The sequence below is a fragment of the Cryptomeria japonica genome, chromosome 5 (assembly GCF_030272615.1).
Source record: "Cryptomeria japonica chromosome 5, Sugi_1.0, whole genome shotgun sequence".
Classification (NCBI taxonomy): Eukaryota; Viridiplantae; Streptophyta; class Pinopsida; order Cupressales; family Cupressaceae; genus Cryptomeria; species Cryptomeria japonica.
This window is the reverse complement of record NC_081409.1, coordinates 648525652-648549833: the sequence shown is the minus strand read 5'-3', so window position 1 is coordinate 648549833 and position 24182 is coordinate 648525652. Positions and strand designations below refer to the sequence as shown.

Genomic DNA, 24182 nt, shown 5'->3' with positions numbered 1-24182 from the left:
ATTGATGTTGAATCTCAAGGGCAAAATGATGAATGCCCTCAAGATTCAACATCAAATCTCATTTTGAGTCTTGAGATGAATAGAGAAAAAAAATCCAAAACTGACATAGAACAATGAAAATCAGAAAATAAAACAAAAAAAAAACAAGAAAAAGTTGAAAAACCCTACCTTGTACTTGAAAAATCTCTCCAACATGTAGAAGAATCTTCTTCTTCCTCTTCTTCTTGCTTCTTCTAGCTCCTATCACGCTTGCAATCACTTTTTTCACCCCTTCAATTAGTCTTCTTCAAGTTTTTCCTCCTCTTCAGCTTGCTGGAAAAAAAATATGTTTTCCAAAATGAGAGTGAAATCTACAAGAAACATGTTTTTGTGTTGTTTTGGGCGGTAGGGTGGGGCCCACATCCAATTAGGGTTACCCTTAACCCCCCAAAAGTCACATTTTTTAAAAATTGCATTTTTTTGGTTTGCTTTGACGTGGGAACGTGGGAGACGCCTGGGCATCTCTCGAGAGACGGGGAGATGTCCAGACGTCTCCACGTCTCCTTGGGAGATGCGAAGACGTCTCCGCGTCCCGACGGTGCTTGGGTGGCGGTGGCAGGACGGCGGGGGACGTTGCATCCTCGTCCCCGAGACGTTTCTGACGGGGGGACGCGCGCAAAAAGGGGGGGACGCATCCCCGTGGAACACTGGTTGAGACGTGCCTAGAACAATTGCATCAAGACATCGGTACTCAAAAATCGTCAACATACGCTGCTTCCAGATGTTGTAGTTGCGACCATTGAACTTTTGGCTGCTTTCGAGCATAATGTTCGTCAACGATGTCATCACGTACCCCAAGGTCGAAATGGTGAAGGCATGAATGCATGAAAACTAGAGGATGAAAATAGAAGGTTTTTAGAAACAAATTCTGCAAGTCGGATTCAGAGGCAGAAAATGAAACCTTGGCACAGTTTTCGAGGCAAAAAAAATTCGAAAGACTCAAAAAAATCTGATGACAACCCAATTCAGATCTCCCAAAACCCGCAAAGATTCTGCTAATAAAAAAAATTTGACTTGAAACAAAGTAGATAATCTCAAAACCCTAGCACAGTTTTCGAGGTAAAATTTTTGACTAACCCAAAAAATCCGACGAAGACCCAGAAACCCTTGCGAAAAACCCAAAAAGAGTCTACAAACAAAATAATTTTTTTGAAAATGAAGGGTCAAATCCGCAGGCTCAAAAAACAAGGCACGAAAAACGATGCACCCAATAAATCCGACATCAACCCAATTGAGCTCTCGAAAAACCCACAACAATTCTGCAACCAGAAAAAAAATTTGTCTTGAAACAAAGGGTCAAAACCCTAGGCGAAGTTGCAGAAACCCTAGGTGAAAAAAAATCTACAAACCCAAAAAAATCTGATGGTGACCCAATTGAGGTTTCGAAAAACCCACCAAGAATCTGTGATCGAAAAAAAAATTGCCTTGAAACAGAGGGTTAAAACCCTAGGCGAAGTTGCAAAAACCCTATGTCGTTAAAAAACGTGCAGATTTTTTGAGAAAAACATATTTCGTGCCCTAACTCTGATACCATGTGAAAATCAAATTCATTGGTAAAATATCTTAGTTCATATTAACTGGTAAAGATTAAAATTTATAGAAATACAAAACACTGTAGAAATTAATGATATTACCTACCTCTATCTACCTAATATTGTAGATACATTAATGAAATCTAACAACCTAAGTTGACCATTAACAATATAAGAAATTATTATTCTAACAGACATGACTAAGGGGGAGTTTAGTAAAGATATACTATCCACATGTTATCTTTATGGTATAGTTCAACCTTGGAGACATGTGAAAGAAAACTTATGATTACAATGATGAGGAAGACGAGGAGTAAGTATTTAGTCTACATAGTTGTACCAAATCTTCAAAAGTTCATATCCATGTTGCGTATCCTTGATGTGTTAGTGTTTTGATGACATTTATATCAAAGATAATTAATTTGGATGTTTAAGTAAGATGCGACAATGATTACTCGTGTCTAAAGTAATTTGTAGTGATATCCTATCAATTTGGCACACCGCACAGAGTGGTAAGGCGCAAGAAATTTGGCTAAGCCGATAAATGACTATCTACTAAGGTAGAGACAGTAATCAAACCCACACTCCTCCGTATAGAAAAATATTATCTTGCAGTTTAAAAGTTAAGATCGTTGAGTTATAAAGATATTATATTCAAAGTTTCAGGTCACCACCTCTTCCGCAAAGAAAGTTAGAGATCACAGCATGTCGAACTGCACCAAGACATAGCAAAGGGCCTTAGAAGATAAGTTGGAATGCTCTACATTCAATCATACCATTCGACATAGCCATGCAGCTTTGAGGACATGTTCATGGATGTCTAAGGTATGTTTGTTGGCAATATGTGTAGCATGACGTTGTCATTGATGTCAACTTGAGGTTATTGTTAAAGATGAAGAGGCTGACAAATGATATGTGTGGTCAGACATTTGAAAGAGGGTTTGATATTTGACAAAGATGGTTTGGCATTTGACAAAGATGGTTTGACATTTGATAGAGATAATTTGATTAAGGTTTTGACATGATTAGCATAATTGAAGACACTCTAGAGATCACCAGTTGTACCAATGGCAGTATATCAATCTAGAAGCACAATATGTATATAGTAACACATTGTTACATATGCTTTATACCTTAGTTATAGGATAAAATTGCATTAGTTGTTCGATACATGCTCAAGCAGTTGTTGAGTGATGTTGGAGTTTGGTTTCAAAATTATGATGTTAAGAAAAATTGTCTGTGTTGAACAATAAATTTTCATGTCTGAGTGTTGGATTTTTGTCCACAATATACCACATAGAATTTTTTGGTTGTGCAGTTCAAGAGTTAAGCTTAGAAGGGTGTAAGGTGCATAATTCTCGAATTGCATGCCATACACAATTGTGCAATAAGCGTTATATGGGTTTGTTCTACATATTAGAATTTAACAATTTATTGTATATTTGTCATAGAAATGAGACTTGGACTCGGCACAAACTTGATGAGGATGACTCAACTTAGGACTCGGCTAAAAATTTGGCATGCACAAACTCGATGAGGATGACTCGACTTAGGACTCGGCCAAAAATTTGGCGTAGACTCAATAAAGACTCGACAAAGTGAAAAACCCAAGAAATGTAGAGATTTTTAAAGATTTAAAATTTGTTTCATGAACCCTTTATTAAATAAACCTTAAAGACACAATATCATCATCTAATAGAAGCAAATTTGATCACATACACATGTATGCATCAATCACATAAGTATAAACACAAATTGTAGCTAAAGGAAACGACAAACTGAAATATATAAATATTATCAAATGTATTCAAAACTCATGGAATATGAAATCCATAACATTAAATGTTTCAAACAAATATCAAAACAATAACCACAGGTCTATGGCTCAGAGGAGCTTGCATCCCTTCCACAAAGGTGTCTAAGGTAGGTCCTAGATGATTCAGTAACTATAATTTCTACTTGTGACTCCATGCCACCCTCCCCAACATCAATTGTGTCTGTGTCTACTCATTCTCTATCCTCATCCTCTGCCATGGCTACAGCCTCAGCCTCTCTATCTACCTGGTCAACCCAATCAAGGTCCTTGTCAATAAAAACAGGATCCATAGCCTTAGTGATCCACTCAAATTCTTGATCAACCTCCTTGGACCTATCTCTATCTAAGATGAAGGTTGTAATAAATAAAGATAAGATCACTCAACCTCTCGACAAATAATCTATTGCGCCTCTTGGAGTGTATGTGCTCAAACATACTTCGATTGAGCACACAATAAGAAGCACTACATGGTTGGCTCAAATGCAAATGGCTATCCTCTTAAGATTTAATGTTTTGGGACCAAAAATTTGCCACAATCTATCTTAAATGAGAAAAATAAAAAAAATAAGCCTCATTTCCAACTTTAAGACTTTAAGTTTAAAGTTTATACATTTCATAATAAATTTAAATTATATCATTAAAATATATTTTTACCTACTTGCAATTTTGTCTAATTGTCTTTGCAATTTGATGAGAGAATGGATTTCGTTGTGCATTAGAAAAGGCCTATATCTTGTGGGTAATAGTGCTGGTATCACCACGTGACATCCGCTCTATCACTGGGTAGAGCCTATTATAAACATCCTCATCAACCTTGAAATTAAGGCGAAAATGAAATGCAGATTGAGGTGATAAGAAGTTACATGGGGGGCTTGTGAAGCTAAAGTTGCCATCTCCTATCAATGATCTCCCAAATGGGACAATACTTACTCTCATCGGTTACATAGATAAATCTAATGGCCTCCTTGGCACTATCCATACTTGCATATATGTAGCCCGTTGCAAGTTTCTCCCCATCACCAACTCATAGGAGAACTACCAAGGGCTCAATGAACTACAAATATTGTAAAATGTTAACACTTAAGATGAATGAAAATAAGCAAATAAAAGACAAATATGAATAAAAATTAAAACATAATGTAGAATTTATAAAAAATTTACCTTCACACTCTTTGCACAAGAGGCCCAAAAGCCTAGCTCATAAAAAATGCAATTTTCCACATCAATCCTTTCACTAGACAGATTTGTTGATATTTTTCACTCAGAGAGCTTTCCAACGCTTCAAACAACGCATCAATCGGACCACTGAATCAAAAGTTATGGTTTCCGGAAGTTGGACAACTTTTCATATGAAAAATGGAGAAATAAGGCAAAGATTTGAGATGAAGTGTCAAAGGGAAGAATAACACCATATATCAAGAAACTTCATGGCCACGACCTTAGGGCTACTTGGCTTTTCATCAAATGTAGGAATAATGGCATCCTATAGGTGTTCGGGGGTGAATTCGTGGTGGATGAGAACCTCATAGCTGAGGTTAAAGGGATGCTTATGGAAGGAAGGAAATTTTACAGAGACAAGAAAGCTATGGAGGAAGCCCTTGAAATATTTCTCCAGAAGAACGAGAGCACTAAAGTCTATCACACTATTGATGGAGGATACAATTGTGAGGACCCAAAATCCCTGTGGGCGGATGTTGTTGAAGCTATTATGAGGTACATTACTATTGACAGACGCTACAAAAGCATTTTTACCTATCATTTAACCATTTTGAACCATTTTAGGCAATGATAGGTGCATTTCAAATCCATTTTATTTGCTTTTCTCTCTATGTAATAGTGTTAATACCCACCTCAAAAAATGGAGCTCCCCTGTTCTTCATCGGGGTTTAATTCCCCTGATTGTTGAACATGTTAAATCCCTTGAGATTAAGCCTCACCCCTTGGCTTCCAGAAAGAAAAATATCTACACCCAAAATGTCCATTGACACTACACTGATGAATCCTCGAAGTCTGAAACTTCTAATGAAGAATTTTTCCACCTGGGTACCCGTAAAAAGAAAACCGAGCTTCTAAAGGAAAGGGTTTTAATTCTGATAAGGAGTTATCTAATAAGGGAGACTGTAATTATGCCCCCTCTGATGAGTTTGTCCTTGATTCCTATAGCCCTTGCTCTGCCAAAAAGGGAAAAGCACGTGGGCTTCACTAGTTGGGCAATATTATATCACATGCATTCATATTGGGGGGGTTTAATATCCCAAAAATAAGGGTAATATATTGCCTATCGGTGAAAATAGGTGGGTTTTTAATTCGTGCTATGAAAAAATGCAACATCTGGTGAAAATAGGTGGGCTTTTAATTTAGGTTGTGTACTGGGAGGGGATGACAAAAGAGGATTTCAAGGCAATATTTTTTGAAAATAAGGGGATTCTTTAGTAAGCCATGAACGCACGTGATATAACCTAGGTTCACTAAGTGAAGCCCCTATGGAAGAAAAGCCCCTAATCCCCTATACTTTGATGGCAATAATAGGAACTTCAAGCTGGGCTTTGCCTCTGGTGTGAAAATAAAAACCCCTCCCCTGGAGACTTCTCAAGGAAATAAAATGGCCATGAAAAAAGTGGTTGGAAACACCCCTAGGCTTGATGCGAATAAACAGAATCTGGGTTTCCACCCCTAGGCCTATGGGTAAAGATATGAGCTCCTCTGTGGTGGATACCGGGCCTGGTGAGATTGTGGTGAAGGCAACTATGGAAGGACAAACTAGTTTCTTTAATTGGGTGGTCACGGACATCTCTGGGTTGAAAAGCAAGATCAATAATCTTACTACTGGACAGAGCTCTTTGAATTCTCCCTCCTTGGACAACACGAACAACCTACTTGATCATAGTAAAAAGTTGGTGTCAGATATTAAGGCCATGAAGAATGACCATGAAGAAAAAATTGTGAACCTGGAGGTGGCTTTGGATAAGGTCAATGAGAAGTTGAGAGCTATTATTGTAATGAGCATAACAACTATAACTAATAGCATGGAGGGCCTTCAGAAACTGAATGAAAAAGCCCAATCTCTCAATGTATCGCCCTCGGCCACTCATGCTTCCCCCTCCATATCAATTTGTGGCAAGGGCAACTAGAAGGAGTCCATCCCGGAAGGCAAGACCCAAAATAATCAGTGACCTTCAGCTCGTACTCAAAGCAGGGATAAAGGTAAGCTGGTCAAAGCTAGTGATATGGAGGAGCTTGTTGATATCAATAGGATTTTTATTGATAAAAATGTTAACATTGTTCAAATGCTGAATGAAATTGTATAATCTCTAGGATTTTAGACCATGTTTTATGTTGTTTTTGTTGCTACCGGCCCATTGTGGCTTGGCGTTTGGATTGTCTTTAATGACTATTTCTTTTTGCGTGGGTTTCAAGTCCCTGTAAAACCTATTTTACACTAATCAAAAACAACCTCAACCCATTTGACCTCGTAAAGATATATTATTTATTTCTTACCAAAATTTTAAAGCCAAGAGTTATCCTTAGGTAGTTCCTCAGGATCCACTCTAACTACTATCCCTAAGGATCCCTCAACATCTATAGATATATAAGTAACTATTCCTACCCAAGTAATGAGTGAACCATATCCTGAATAGGAAATCGTTCCCTCACTAGAGTATCTAGTGCGTATGTTACAATTCCACCTCCGCCATCCCATATAGGATAACAAGGAAAATGTGTAACACCATCTCAACCTCTTCCTATCTCTCAAACTTTAGAGGTTCCTTCCATTCCTCCTTTTGTACCTAGAGAAAAGGAAGAAAAGGAATCATTATTGAGTTATACCAAACCTCCTTTTAGAGAAACTCTAAACCGTAATTGATAAAATCATAGTGCGAGAGAACATTGCATAAGACATCATTGTTGTACAAAGAAAATTGAATCCCTTTACAATTTTACACTCACTTTGAACGTACTTTGGTGGTTGTGCATAATGTGTACCTAATTCATGTCTGATTATGATCAGTTTCACGACCGTTTCAGAAAACTTGGTACAATCACCTACTCACAACTTTTGTTATAACTCAAACTACTAGGACTAGGGTTTCCATCACCCCTATCCGAGTAATTTGGCCCTAAATTTTGAATTACGAATGTCAACTTTGCAAGTAGTGGTAAATTGTCCTCTAATGTTGACCTTCCCCAAAAATTAAACTTCAAAAGGTGGAAGTTGCATATAAATACAAGTCCCTCTCTCATTTCAAACTAGAACCTACATGATTCAATTCTCATTGAGATAAGTATCTCAATTAAGTATATATCTACAATCAAGGAATCAAGCATGCAAGTCTACATATTTGTTTCATCAATCAAGATCAATTTTGATGTGTTCCTTTGTGATGAAGGCAAACGTGAACATCATTCAAGAAATATCAAGCCTTATTAGAGAGTTCAAGCCAAGGGTTTCATATCTAAAATAACATTGGCAGATTCAAGTATTTTCATTATTGTTTCAACCTTTATCCTTTTTCAAGATAAGCTCTCTTTTCATCAATCACTATTGTAGTTGATGTGCGAACACCATTGTAAGGAGTTTCTAAAACAAAAGTAATATTTTATTTATGTTTTCTCCCGCAAGGGTTTTCATGTAATTCATGTGTTCTTCATTGCTTGATCTTGCATTTACATTACCATTTTGGAATATTAATTTTTGAAGTATTACAATTGCGATTCATTAAGTTTGGAAAGTAAAAGAAGGCTGTTATATCGATTCACCCGCCGCCCTCTCAGTATAATTGAATGCTCTTATTGTTAGTTTTATTTTGTTATAGGAAGTACATCAATTTGAACTAGCAAATGAGAGATCTATAGAATTTTGTTCTATAAATACATCTAAGAGTGAAGAAAGACAATATTCTTATTAGTGCAAAATATGTTTTATTGATTTAAATTTATCATCAAATATTAAAAAAATACATATAATATTATGTTCTATTTTTTCTTCCTAAAAGATTATAACTTGTATCTCAAAATAAATATATGCCACCAACATTTTTCTCTTATTTCTCGCTAAATAGCATATAATAATCATTCACTCACAAGATCATCAGCTACGAACTTCATCTTTTAAATTCTTAATACCTAATAATTCTATAAAATAGTTGAAGCAATACATTAACACAAAATGTAAACACCATAAAGTTTCAAAAGTGATTTTAAGAAACAAATTTGAATAGGTTTTTTATATTACTACCTAACTATTTTTAATTATATCATCACTAAATTCAAAGAATTTAATAAACAAAATTTAAATTATACCTCTAAATGTTCATCTAATGGTATGTGGCGTCCCATAGAAGCACCAAACTTTTGATACTTCTTCATTATTCTCCTCATGCTTGATCAAAGAAATATTCCAGTCACTTCAATTTTATTTGATAAATAAATTAACGCACATTTTACTTGTGTTTAATATACAAATTATAAAATTTTACTTTTAATAGCTAAAAAAGATGTTACTTCAAGAAATAAATAAAATGAAACAATATATTTATTATAAATGTATTTTTATTGTTTAAAACATATAATAAAATGTCATTTACTAAAATGAAAGGTCAATTTATAAATAAAAACATTGGATCATGAATTAGCACCGATAATTAAGCAATGTTATAGATATTGCCAAAAGTTCAAAAGTCAGTCATATATTTTCCTACATTATCTTATAGTATTCATATTATATTCACATTATCTTGACTTAAGCTTAATATTGAGATTCACATGCCTTCTAGAAATCATCAAGGAATATAGAAAAAATCTCTAGAACTATATAAAGCCTCAAAAACCAAACAATAAATTTCTTAGAGGTGCCTAGTAATATTAAGATTATGAGAAAAACGAATGAAACTCTAAATGGCCAAATTTTGGGATTACCAATGAATAGATAATAAGGGATAATTTAATCTCAAATCACAACAAACTTTGAACATTTTTCAGATTTCTATTAAAACTAATTTAATTATTATATATATATATACATTGAGAATACATCTTACAAATAAATATTGCTCCATCTATTATAGGAAGTGTCATCCTCAAATTATGAACTTAACAACATTAAAAAATTAATATTTAAATTGAATGGAGCAATCTCTAATATAATTTTTTAAAATATGGGCAATTTAAAATTAATGGATCGTGTTAATGAATTATTATGTAATCAATTGATTAAATATAATCTTATGGTGTACAAATTCTAATTTGTACAATATAAAAATAGAAAGAAAATTCATAAAATCAATTTGAATAAGATATTAATAAGTTTGTATTTAAATTTTGAGTAAATATTATTAAAATTATTGATTATAAATAATATTAATAATATTTACTCAAACTCCAGTTTTTTCACTATCGGTGGTTTCTCCTAGGAGAGGTAGGCCTCCAAATAATCTTAAGACTCAAATGGAAATTGATGCTGGAATTCAAAAGACTTTGTCACTTTCTCCTGCTGGTGGGCAAGGGAAGCATTCGGTCTCCCTTGGTAGGCCTAAGAAAACATGCCTAACTCTTGTAAGTGTAAAAAGAAAGAGGAGTAAAAGATTCGTGACTAGTCCACTTGTGACAAGATCAGGGGCTGTGAAACGTAATTTGCAAGGTTGCTTTGGGGAAAGCAAAAATTCTCCGATTATTGGGAAGAGGGGAGCTACGGCCTCCCCTCGAGGACAATGAGAATTATTTCTTGGAATGTTAGGGGATTAAATGCCCCTAACAAGAGACACTTAATTAAGTCCCAAAGTGTGATATTTTTATGTTGCAAGAAACAAAGTTGTCAAAGGAGTCTGCTGATTTGGTTTTTTCATCTTGGAAAAGGTGGAATTTTCTTTCTTCTCCGGCTTGTGGTGCTTCGGGAGGTTTGGCACTGCTTTGGAATAATTATAATATTGAGGTACAGTTAGTGGCATCTGCTACAAATTAGATGTTGGCTTTAGTTATAAGCAAGATTTCGAAGGTTAAATTCTGGCTTTTTAACATTTATGCTCCGTCAAGAATTCAAGGGAAGAGTAAGTTATGGGGTGAATTAAAGAGGATTTCTTCTCCCTTAAAACATGGTTCCTTTATTATCTTAGGGGGTGATTTTAATGCTATCACTGATTTAGATGAGAAAAAAGGAGGTGTTTTCCCTAATAAAAGGATTATGGATGACTTTGGGGATTTCATTTCTGATATGAGCCTTTTTTATTGTAAGTCTCAGAATGGGGTTTTCACATGGACAAACATGAGAAGGGATTTTTCTCAGATTGCTGAGAGATTAGATCGGTTTTTGTTATCTGAGAATTGGATTGATTCAGATCTTGAATTCTTTTCCTCTATTCTACCAATCTCAGGTTCTGATCATTTTCCAATTTCTCTTTCAGTTATTGAGGATAGGGCTTCTTTTAAGTCTCCATTTAAATTTGAGCCCATGTGGTTTAGGGATTCTTCCTTTTTACCCCTGCTTATGAAATGGTGGAATTCTGCTCCTTTTTGTTATGGGTCCCGTATGTTTCAGATTGCTAAGAAGTTAAGTTATTTGAAATTGAATATTAGGGAATGGAATATCTCGCATTTTAAAAACATTTTTCAGGAGAAACAAAGGATTCAAGATATGATTGAGTGTTTTAATACTCATGTGCTTCAACATGGTATGGTGCCACAAGTTTTTGATGAATTGAAGTCACTAAAATTAGAGCTTGAGGAGGTGTTAGCTAGAGAGGAAATCTATTGGAGACAAAAATCTAGAGAGTTATGGCTTTCAGATGGTGACAGGAACACAAAATTTTTTCATTCTTCAACTAAGATTAAAAGATGTAAGAATAGATATCTTGTATTCAGTGTCAGAATGGGAATTTATTGATAGAGCCAGAGGACATTACTTCAAAGGCAGTTAGGTTTATTAAGTCATTATTATCTTCGGAAAATGGAAATCTCAGCAATGATATTATATCTAATATTCCTCCTTTAGTATCTTTGGAAAACAATAAGATGTTGATGTCTCCCTTTTCCTTAAAAGAAGTTAAGAGTGTTGTCTTTACCATGAATCCGGATAAAGCCCCGAGACCAGATGGTTTTACTCCTTTTATTTTTCAGAAATGTTGGGATTTTGTGGAAAATGATGTTTTATTGGCTCTTGAGAAATCTAAGAGAAATAGGTCCATTTTAAAAGAAATTAATACTACAATGATTGCAATTATTCCTAAAAAAGAGGATACTAAGACTTTTGCTGACTTCGGCCCCATTGCTTTATGTAACACTTTGTATAAGATATTTACGAAGGCAATTTCGCTTAGGTTGGCAAAAATTCTAACTAGGATCATTGGAGCAAGGTGGTTTTGTTCCTGGAAGGGAGACGACAGAGGGTGCAATTGTAGCACGAGGTGCTACATTCTATTTCCACCCAAAGAACCCTGGCCATGATACTTAAACTAGACATGATGAAGGCTTATGATAGAGTAGAGTGGGGGGCTTTATGTGTTGTTCTTGAGAAGTTAGGTTTTTCCAAGACCTGGGTCAAATGGATTCGTGCATGTATTTCTTCTGCAAGATTCTCGGTTTTAATTAATGGTTCTCCTTGTGGTTTTTTCCATTCCTCTAGGGGTTTGAGATAGGGAGATGCCCTTTCTCCATTTTTGTTTATTCTCCTAGCTGAAACCTTTAGTTGGGCTATTAGGGCTGCTAAAGTGGGGGGGATTTGGAAAGGTATAAGGATTCAGAATATTCCCCAAAGTATTTCTCATTGTCTCTTTGCAGATGATACTCTATTATTTGGACATGCTTCGTTAGTTGAGGCAAAAGTGATTAAAGGAATAATACAAAATTATGCATCATTTTCTGGTCAGAAAGTGAATGGTGATAAATCAAAGATTTTTTTCCTTAATACATCACAACTGGTTCAACATAGGTTGCAATCCTTTTGGGGATTTGAGACTGGAAATCTTCCATGTACTTACCTTGGGATTCCTTTCTTTGTTAAACAGGATAAGATTGGTTTTTGGGATAAGATTATTTCGGTCATTTCTAAAAGAATTCTCTCATGGAATCATAGATGGTTAACTTTGGCGGGTAAAATTGTTCTCATCAAGTCTGTTTTGAATGTTGTTCCCATATATCTCATGTCTGTTTTGAAGTCTCCAAAAGTAGTCATTGTTAGTTTACAGGATACTCTTAGAGATTTTCTTTGGAACAATAATAAAGATGGCAAGAAGAAACTCCCTTTAGTTGCATGGGATAAGGTATGTTTGCCTAAGAAACTTGGGGGAACAAGAATTCGGAGTCTAGAGAATCAGAATTTAGCCTTAGGTGCTAAGTTGGTTTGGAAATTATATGACAAGCCTAGCTCCTTATGGGCACAGATTATGTTTGCCAAATATTTAAATAATGGACCGAGAGAGTACATTTTTAAAGTCTCAAATTTGCCTTTGGATTCTGCTATTTGGAATTTCCTTTGTAAATGTAGATCAGTTATTTTGCCTCATCTCTCATGGATTGTTCATAATGCTAGAAATGTCAGATTATGGGATGAAGTATGGAATGGACACACACCTTTGGTGAATATTAGGGATTGGTCTCCTCTAATCATTGTTCTTTCCTCCCTTTGGGGTGTTTTTGTAGCAGATTATTTTGAAATTGTGACTAGTGGACCCCTTAAGCTAGCTAGATGGAAGTCGATTGATTTCTTAGATGTTGATCAAAGCATGAAATTAGATTTTGAAAAAATTTTGGGGGATAGAATTGTATTTCTTTCTGATTCTGAGGATGAACTTATTTGGACAAAGAATATTTCTGGTAAGTACACTGTTAAAGATGGTTACAACTCTCTTATGGTTGCTAAAGATTTATCTTCTTGGCCTTATAAGTTGTTTTGGCATTTGGCTTGTCTTCCCAAAGCTGGAGCCTTTGCTTGGTTGGCAGTTCAGGATAGAGTCCTTACAGGTATGAGACTAGATAGACTTGGTATTACTGTTGTTTTCCCTTGTGTCCTTTGTAACAAAAATTTGGAATCTTCTTCACACTTGTTCCTACATTATGATTATGCTTATGAATGTTGGCAGTGGTTGTTTGAGAAGTTAAATATATCCTTTGTTATTAGTAAGGATCTCATTTCCCATTTTAGATATTGGCCCTTTATGTTTGCCTCATCTTTTTATGCATGCCTTTGGATCATATCTCCGTCTATTGTGATTTGGAATGTTTGGCTAGAGAGAAACAACAGGATATTTAAAAAAACAAAGTCTCCTATGTCTGAGGTTCTATTAAAAATTGAGTCTTCAATCTCTGAGATTGCTTTGTCATTTATTTATAAGAATTTGGAAAATCTTACTTCTTTTTCGCATTGGGATAGTAGAGTTACTAGAGTTTGGAAGCTGCTGTCAGTTTTACCCTCTCATGGTTCAATTTTAAAAAAGAATGATGCAATAGGTAAGAGATGCTCTGCTAGATGGAAACCTCCTCCGCAAGGGCACTTTAAACTGAATTTGATGGGGCCTTTCGTGGTAACCCTGGACCGGCTGGGGTAGGCATGGTAATTTATGATCACAATGCAAATTTTATTCGAGTTAAGTCTCATGCTATTGGTTTTAAAACTAACAATTATGCGGAATTTCATGCTTTGTCTTTTGGATTGGATATGGCAATCTCTTTGGGAATTAAGGACTTAATAATTGAAGGTGATTCTATGGTGATTATTCAATGTGTTATGAAAAAGAAATCAAATTGTTGGAATTTGCAGTATATACTTGATCCCATTTTACAAAAATTAGAATTGTTTGAATCTTTCTTGGTATCCCATTGTTACAGAGAAGTTAATAAGATTGCAGATTATTTGGCAAATTTAGCCATTGATAGCAATGCTAATCAGCGAGAGGTGGGTTTTAAGGAAATTCCTTCTAGGGTATGGGAAGGTTTGCAGCAATAGTCATATGATTTTCTTGAGTAATGTCGATGTAAAATTTTATGATGATAATTATTCACGCTTTCCCCTTTCATTTCAAGTATTCATGTGCGTTGTCTAGAGAAGAGTTCGAGGTCATGGTATTTGATATAATAGTGTTTTTCCAAAGGTTTGTTGATACTTTCTTTTTTGGCAGGAAGGTTTTTGGCTCATGGGATTTGGCACAGGGCTTTGGAAAATTTTGTCTTCTTCCATTGATAGCAGCTATGGAGTCTACATTTGAAAATTATCCGATGGGTTTTTTTTGGCAAATTGTCATATGGGCTCTATGCAAAACTGATATTATATGTGTTGTGACCGCATTTTGTATGTGGTTTTGGGCGAGGTGTATAATTGATCCGTTAGATACTATAGGTTTGTTTTATGGGTTGTGACAGGAGGTTTTCTTCCCAGGGTTCTTTCCTCTGGTATGCTCTTTGAATCCTGTTTAAAAAATAAAAAATATTAATAAAAAAGTTTAGTGGAATAATCCACTTTTATTGAAAAAAAAATAAATTTAATTGATCATCTTGTAAGAAACCACAAACAAAGATGCTGATATTAGAGAACTATCATAATTGTAGAGTGAAATTTGCACGGGGACTTCACTGGTTAGGCAATATTATATCACGTGCATTCATATTGGGGGGTTTAATATCCCAAAAATGAGGGTGCAATATATTGCCTATCGGTGAAAATAGGGGGGTTTTTAATTCCGGTTATGAAAAAATACAATATTAGGTGAAAATAGGGGGGCTTTTAATTCGGTCTATATATTGGGAGGGGATGACAAAAAAGGAGTTTAGGGCAATATTTTTTGAAAATAAGAGGATTCTTTAGTATTCCATGAATGCACGTGCTATAACCCAAGCTAGTATTCCATGAACGCACGTGTTATAACTCAAGCTAGTATTCCATGAACGCACGTGCTATAACCCAAGCTCACTAAGTGAAGCCCTCGTAAAAATTTGAAGCAATTTTTAAAGTGAAAAAATGATCCAAATATTTGCTTCATCTAATAGGTGTTAGTAAAGCTAATATAGAGTTATATAATCTATAATCTCATACTCTTCCAAAGAGAAAGCTACTTTCATAATTCTATGAAATAAGTTATTTCTTATGATCTACTTTTTTCCATTTCATGTATGACCTTTTTCCATTTAATTTTTATTTATTTTTTTAGACAAATTAACTTTCATACTTAAAGCAATCTAACCATATTGTTTAGCTTTCCTAGGTAGCATTTAAAAGTGTTTATATCAACCAACACCTTGCCATGTTCTTTTTAATCTCTTTTCATCACGATTGTGCTATTAATTAGTTAATATTGTTGATACTCAATGTAAACCTTACCAGAAAAAAAATGAGTCCCTATTTTTTTTTGTGTATTTAGGTCTTATATTATCCATCATAGATAATCAATCTAAGGGATCTTCAATTTTGTCCCCTTTCTCATATTTGTCTACGTGTTGTTCTCCTTCATCCCTTATGTATGTGTCCTATGTTCGAAGTTGTAAAAAAATGATGAATTTTTAAGTATAGAATGTTCAGTAACATTCCAAAGTTTTTGTAAAGCGGTGAGATTTTGGTGGGCTACGAAAAGTTTATTAGCCCTACAACATTTGGTTTTGCATATATTTCCGACAAAGTTATATCAGGCCCCTTCTCTACTACATTTCCACCATTTTCCCCCCTTTACGGAAACTTGATAGGCATCCTAAAAATAAAAATAAAGAACACCCTAGTAATTTTTTTTGACATATTCTATTAGGGCTTCAAGAATAAATGTCTACTTGAGACACATGGAGAAGTTGTTTTAGAAGCAATTGAATCATTGATTTAGTTAACACAATTAGAGAACTTATTGATCAACTAGTGTAATTTTTTTAAGTTTCCCCTCTTGAATAATAATGTTTATGCATATTAGGGTTTTTTAAATAGTCAAAATATTGTACCCAATTTATCATTCAATATTAGAGGAAAGGGAATAATTTAATTAATTTATAAGTAGAATTCTCAATCATCTATAAATTAGATTACATAGGTTATCATCTATCTCTGGTTAACTTCTCACTTAAGGATGAAATATAATGCTTGAGAAACGATTTTGTATGAGTAGATCATTTTAATTTTTTATTTGGATGTGCATACATTAGTTTGGTATATTGTGTCCAAATCTTACTTTCCTTTACTTAGTGGGATTATATTGTTATATTTTTCATCTCTTAATTAATAGGAATAAGGTGAATCTTTATGACAAATCACAAATGGTTTTCTACATCTAATGGGTGTTGCCTATGCTAGAGAAGTAGAGTCAAAGTTTAGTTAATAATTAAAAAATAATTTAAGATATGTCTGGAGTTTTGTTGGCATGAGACATTGTTCCGGGGAAGATTGATGCATAAGAAATGCTTAGGAGTTGTCATTGATGGCAACTCAGTTCAGAAATCATATCTGGTATATGCAGATTTGATTTACCGGAAGTTGCATTATTCATTAGGCATAAGTCTGAAAGATGGAATACAGTATCCGACATAGTATGAGTACAGTATGTAGATCTTGATTTTGGTTGCACAACTTTGGTTGCGGTAGTAGAGGAAGATGATTCGACGTTCGAGGCAAGTTATTTTGTAATCCTAGTTTCCGGTGTTGATTCATGAACGAGATTGAAGGTGGGGTAATTGGTAATTCAGGAAGAATGGAGCTATTTTGATGTAATGTGTGATCCTGAATCCTAGGGATGATTTCGGTGATTGGTTTCGAGTTCAAGGAGATTGGGCCGACATGTGTAATGCTTATTTTCATCTTATTTAGGCCCGCATATGGATTTGTGGATGGACTGAGCTGACTTGTTGGTTACACGTTTCATGTTGCATGTTATGCGGTTTTTGGAAGTCGACATGAGAATTAACGTGTTTTGTTGATGCTGATATATAAGACCAATTCATTTGAGCATTTTATGATATAGTATGAGTGTGAGAAGACTATATGAGTGAATGTGCGAAGTTTGGTGAATGTAATTGAAGGTTTTAGTGCTCCAGTATATGACAGAGCAGCAGAGCAGAGCAGAGAGACAGAACAGTTGCAGAAGAGAAATTGTGCTTAACCGGAACTACTATTTGGCATTAATAGATGTTATTCTTCAATTCAGACACTATTGTAATTATTTATAATACTGTGAGTCCTCCAAGTTGTAGCCATCTTTTGTATTTGAGCAGTGAGCTCTAGGTTGTGTGCCTGAATGCAAGTGCATTCCTCTTTTTGTAATATTATCACACTCCTAATCAAAGTATAATAATATTGTGAGTTAAAATCCCACCGTCGTTTTTCCCTTTCCGAGTTTCCATGTAAAATTTCTGGTGTTATGGTTTTGTGGTTTATTGGTTTACATTTCTGCACTTTACTTTCATTCTTATTCATCCGATGGTTTAAGAATTAATTTAATAAATTTGTGAATTACAAAACACTGATTCAACCCCTACCCCCACCTCCACCCCACTCCTCCCCTCCCCTCTCAGTGTACATTAAAAGAATAAGGTGAATCTGCATGACAAATTACAAATGGTTTTCTACATCTAATGAATGTTGCCTATGCTAGAGAAGTAGAGGCAAAGTTTTGTTAACAATTAAAAAATAATTTAAGATATATCTAGAGTTTTAGGTACAAGGAATCACCAAGATGATGGCCATTGTATAGTTGGACAATGAATGAATCTTGCTTATATCACATGTGGTACAGAAAGTAAGAGTAACACAAATAAACAAATTTCAACATAATCATGTCAAGTAGGATCAAGAAGAACCAATGTATCTTCAAGCTATAGGAAGTAGTGACATAGGACACTAGATGTGTAGGAGTGATAGATATTTTTCACATAAGATTGTTAAGGAAAGCGTCATGCATGAAAAAGGTGTATACAAGTTCTAATATTAGTTTATCAATATTAGGAGATAAAGAGATTGAGTTTACAACCAGATTTACAAATATACCAAATTATATGTTTGTTTCTATTTAGATTATGGAGGATTTGTCTGTGTTTGTGAGTCAGATTTACAACTACACCAAATTATGGGTTTGTTAGGAAGTGTTTCTATATAGAGTTCAAGTTGTAATTTTGTTATGTTGTATTAGTTTGTTGGGCTCGTGTGGAATACTGGAAGCCATGTTGCTGCCCACAGCGTTTTGCTTGTCTTGAACTGTTTGTAGTGGTTCGGTTATTTTTTTCAGGACAACCAGTTACTGCTTTCTTTTATGTAATTTGTTGATTATATAAATATTAAAAAATAGATGTCGTCCGATAAACTTAAATAGATGTTGTCTGATTAACTTAGCTTTCTTACTTTTCAAAAATAGACATCGTCCAAAAAACTTAGGTTTCCTTCTTTGGTTAGTTGATTACATTACTTGTTTTTTATGGTTGTGAGATTTGGGGGAGTAGCTTATCAAATCACAAATAGAGACAATTAGAAAGAATCCAAAAGCATACTATCATTAATAGCCTCAAAGTTAAATCAATGATCCCTAATGAGATTCTCTTGACAGAAGCAAGAATGGTCCTAACGAAGGCCTCAACAATAATACGTTTGCTAAGCTATTTAAAAAAAGTTAAACATATGGACAAGCAACGCTGGCTCAAAATTGTTGTTGAGGAGGAATTAAAACTAAGGAAGAGGACTTGGATGAGGTAGAATAGCAAGTGGTTGAGCAAGTGGGACATCTTGTTGCAAGATTGCCCCAATAATAATGAAGAGATAAAAAAGTATCTGCTTGAAAAATTTAGAATTAACATGTGGACAAAACAAGTTGGTTGAAAAAAAGCACACTATATTAAAGAGTTCAACTCCTTAATGGAACATGATGAAAACGACTACCTAAGGATAACAATTAAGAGAAAGGTTAGACTTCTAGTTCTGCAACTGGGAACCGTTTCTCATCATCTTAGATGGTAGATGGGCAGTCCCTAAAGAAGAGAAGAGTGGGATGGAAAAACTTGCTTTTCTGTAATAAAGGGGTGGTGGAAAACTAACGGCACTTCATGTTTGATTGTTCAGCATATGAAGACATTCATACACTATATGAAAGCAATTTTAAGGTGAGCAGTCTAAATGAATTATTTGAAGAGGCAAGGCTTCACAAAAACACGAGTTTCTTGATGGAGATCCACAATAGAAACATCAAAATTGAAAGGAACTTGAAAATCGTCAAAATGAAACTCCGATCTCATAAACCAATGACCTCATAGACGTCATTAAAACTCACTTCACTCACTCACTCACTCATTCTTTTCTATCCAAATGCCTAGATTTGTCCTAGAAACTTAGCCTTCCTTCGAAACTTCTTTTAAAATCTGCTCATTATGAGCACATATGAGTCGGTGCAGGTTTTGTACAACGCTACCCCATAGACCCCCTCTCTCCATTGGTGCAATGATGACAATGAATGTTTTAAGTATGAATGCGAGAGGTGGTATAGCAAGTCTTGTGAATGAGGGTACAAACTGGGGTACGGCAATCACGGGATCTAAGCGCCACTTGCACTTGATGAATAGCGTGCCCTCCACGCTGCACAGAGATTAGTGAAGTATAGGTTGTCAAAAAAGACCGATTTCCTTCGAAAAAAAAAATTACAGGAACTCCTGCTCCTCTAATGCTGCAGAACTCGCCGCACATAATAAGTGATTTCTTTTTATCTCTACATACAATCTAATCCAGAAATCTATTACACAATTTTCTTCTAGATTTCGGCATGTGCAAAAGCTAAATTTTATATTTCAAAATTCACTAACTTTGGAAATAAACTATTTAAGTAATTTTTCACTGCTTGGAGACTGCAATGCACAGGGAAAATGAAGATTCCTTACCTGGGGCTAGCAAACTCGTAAAGTTTCCCCGTTGGCGAGAAAATGATGAGGCCAATTTCCGCGTCGCAAAGAGTAGAAAGCTCCTTACCCTTCTTCAACAGGCATGTCTTGCGTTTGCAGAACGTAACCCGACGATTTACAGGGTCCTGTACTTTTTCCATATGCACCTTGCCCCTCACCATTCTGTTTTGTAGATGCGGCAGTTGCAGATTGCAAATACCCCTCAGCCGAACAGCAGCTTCCCACCACTCAAATGATCATATAATGGGCATATGCATATACGAATGGATGCTCCAATCTTGTATTATATTATATATACACATGTGGATTTCCTTACTCCTCAAAACCTAATTAAATAGCAAGCCATATGTCCTCTTCACAGTAACTGTTGTTTGGCGTGTCAATCTCGTGCTTAGTCACCAACAAACTTAATAAAAATGCCTTCGCTCAATGTCACACCGACTGCTTTCATTCAATGCCCATTTCAAGGGTTTCAGCGGTGGCTTGCACACCTACTTTCCAACACCTACTTTCTGCACACCTACCCTCCCTTCCCCCTCTCCCTGGACACCTACCTCAACCTTTTCGGTGCCAGTTTAGGCCTTTGATGTGCTGGTCACTGAAGATTTTCATGGGCTTTCGAGGATTTTGTAGTCGCAAGCGGAAACAGTTGGCCCCGCCTGTCTCGCATCTTTTTGTTTTCCTTTTGTATGCACAAGAAAACATTGCAATCTTTCAGTCAAAGCAAATCATAATCTTAAAACAAAAGAGTCTTTTTACGGTAGCCAATCAAGGGTAGGTTCTAATGAAGCAGAATAGTCAGAGTAACGGAGGCCTAGCGGATTCGGGTGTTTCAAACAAAGTTACTGAAGAATCAGGTGGCAAAAACATTGTAGATCGGCAGATGTCACAACCAGCAATGTTGAAACAATTTAAAACTTCAAAGGGGATAAACAAGCTGCGAGGCCTATGATGGGAATGTTACCTTGGGGGTTTTTAGTATACTCTTAAAACAAAAGAGTCTTTTTACGGTAGCCAATTAACCGGTGGTTCTAATAAAGGAGAACACACAAAGTAACAAGAGTTCTGATGTGAGGGTTCTATGGAGGGGGATTCCTTAAAAACAGAGTTGGAGTCCTGGGATTTTTTAGGAAAATTTTAAAGCTGGCAGTCTTATGAATTTTGTAGTGTAGTTCAGCTTAAAAATTTAAATTCTAAAATTTAAGGAAGCTGGTGGTCTAATGAATATGATATCTTTGTATGTGCATAATAAAAACAAATAAAAATAATTTATTTCCCTACAAAACTATTTTTTAATAGAAATTAAACTTAGATATTTGACAAGTGCCAGATAACATCCTAAACTGGTGAGATAACATCCTAAACTGGTGGGGCAATTTCTAGCCCCACCCCTTTTTCACCCACTCAAATTTGCATGCCTAAAAAGTAGGGGCTTCTATTTTTTTGAAAAAGATTTCAAATAATCCTCCAGCACAAAAAAATTTATTCATGGGACCACCTCTTCCTTAAAAATAGAGCTTAAGCTCCCCTCATGGGACCCCTGCTTAAGATTCGGGTGTTTCAAACAACGATACTGAAGAATCGGGTGTCAAAAATATTATAGATCAACGGATTGCACAACCAACAATGTTGAAACAATATAAAACTTTAAAGGGGTAAACAAGTTGAGAGGCCTATGACTGGAATGTTACCTTGGGGCAGACATGTAAGGGTTACATTAAAGATTATAGGAGATTAAAAAAAAATGATACTAAGAAACAAAAGGTTCCTCAAAGGTACACAAATATATCTAGATGAGGACCTAACAATAATGAGGATGTGGCTAAACTAGCTCCAAAACTCGTGTTATTGATTTTTTTTTTTTAAATTGAAAAATCAAATCCGTACCTAATTATGTTGATCACAATCAACAATCTATAATTTTTGCAAAAATTAATAACATGAAGGTTATTGATCTGTACTGTGTGGTTTTGGAGCCAGTTTAGTTGCGGCCCAATAATTCAACAAGAAGAAAGGTGAATAGAGTGGGAAAAAGTAAAGGTAGCAAGAGACATCGGAAAATAAGCTTGGTTACAAAATGGAAAGGCTCGAATCAGCGACAAATTGACATAAAAAATAGGAATTTGAGGCCCCCCGGGAATACTTAACAATGGTAAGCTAGAATTGTAGAGGTTTCCCATGCAAAAGAGAACCTAGTTTAGGGCCCATAGAAACATATAAAGATATTATAGTTCTTACAGAGACACATGAGCATGAAGGATATAAAGTTCTAGAGTTTGAGGGATACACAAAAGCTTCAGTGTGGAATGAATGAACTGATAGTGGCAAAGGACAAGAAAAAGAAGACCCAAACAAGCAATATATATGATTGAAAATAACAGAAAATCAAGTAACTATAAGGTTGACAGCATGCTATTTTGCTCCAAAAGGCTCAAAATCATATAAGAAAAGGAACCTAAATTGAGAAGACCTGTATTCCTCACTAAAAAAAGATATTTTTGTATTTAATACCATGGGGGAAGTCTTAATAATAGGTGACTTTAATGCTAGGACAACAAACAACCAAGCCCTTAATTTGGAAAGGAGTTGCAAAGAAAAAGGTGACCCTCTATGGTTAGAAGAGGAGAGTGCTCAAAACTAGGAAAGAACTTCACAGGACAGTAAGGGCAATGATACTCATTTTGGGGCAGAATTGTTGAGTTTATGCAGTTTGCACAACATGGTCATATGTAATGGTATAAACACATGACCAGAATCTAGAAACATTACTTGTGGAACATACAATGATCAAAGTGTTGTTGACTATGTTATTTGGTCACAAGATCACACTTCAAGGTTAATAGAATTGAAGACAGGAGAATATCCACTAGGGATAAACTCAAATCATAACCCAATATATCTAAAGTTGGTCATTTACATAAACATGTAGCAGGAAGAACAAACACATCCTAAACAAAAGAAAGCACCCTCACAAGGGAGAATAATCACGACTCAAGAGAATTAGAAAATATTCAAGGTTGCCCTCAAATGGGTTATTAAGGAATTAGAAAATAATCGTGATCATCTTGTAGGCAAGGATATGTTGGTCCCCTCAATTCACAAAGCTCTACTTATGTGTAAAAGAACTAGATCTAGAAGACCATCAAAGAACAATTTCCCGAAAAATCTTTGGTTTGATGCGGAATGCAAGTTAGGAAAAAGAAATTTGCGAGAGGGGGGCATGGACAAGGAAAGTAAAAATGAGAACGAAATATTGATTACCCTTGGAAAGCAAAACCCCAAAAGATTCTGGAAAGAGCTACAACAAAAGAGAAATCAAATAGAGAACAATATCACAGGAGGTCAGTGGTTTGAATATGCAAAGATGCTATATGAATGTGACCAAGATAAATAGGAAGTTTCGATAATCAATGTCACTACTGAACTTTTCACCATTGAAGATATCAAACAAGGCACAAAAAGGTTTGTAGGGTGAAAGGCACGAGATATAGATAGACTGCAAGCAAAATATCTAAAGTGGGTTATTGAGGTCCCTGCACCTCATATCAACTGCATCTTCAACAATGTCACCCAAGAGGGTTTTCTAGAAAATTGGACTAGTGTTGTGGTCCCCCTTCACAAAAGCGGTGATATTAACAATCCATCAAATTACCACACCATCATGGTCAACCCTCTTCTCGGGAAGTTGTTTGGAAGCTCATGGTTGAACGAAGGATTAGTAGCTAGGTAGAAATGGAAGGAAAAAGAGCCAAAGGACAGGTTGGTTTCAGGTCAAAACATTCTACTATAGACCATGGTGTTACACTTAGGTTCTTGGTTCAAATATTATGGAATATTACCCAAACGGGTGAGGCATTTTACTGTTTTGTAGATTTTAGAAAAGCTTTTGATACAGTCCCACGAGATAAACTGTGGAAGAGGATGGAAGAATTGGGTGTTCCCAATAAGCTTAGGGTTGCAGTTCA

The 24182-nt window shown here is 35.4% G+C and overlaps 1 protein-coding gene across 1 annotated transcript in view; it reads right to left on the bottom strand.

Annotated features, from left to right (window-relative positions):
• Nucleotides 1-21159, bottom strand: part of LOC131078129 (truncated transcription factor CAULIFLOWER D) — a 134127-nt gene extending 112968 nt beyond the window's left edge. The window contains exons 1-2 of the mRNA XM_058015804.2: nt 20197-21159; nt 8689-8767 (exon numbers count right to left, since the gene is read on the bottom strand). Coding sequence (XP_057871787.2) covers nt 8689-8767; nt 20197-20378 — 261 coding nt within the window. The 5' untranslated portion in view covers nt 20379-21159. The remainder of the gene's footprint in view (nt 1-8688; nt 8768-20196) is intronic.
• Nucleotides 21160-24182: the final 3023 nt, after the last annotated feature.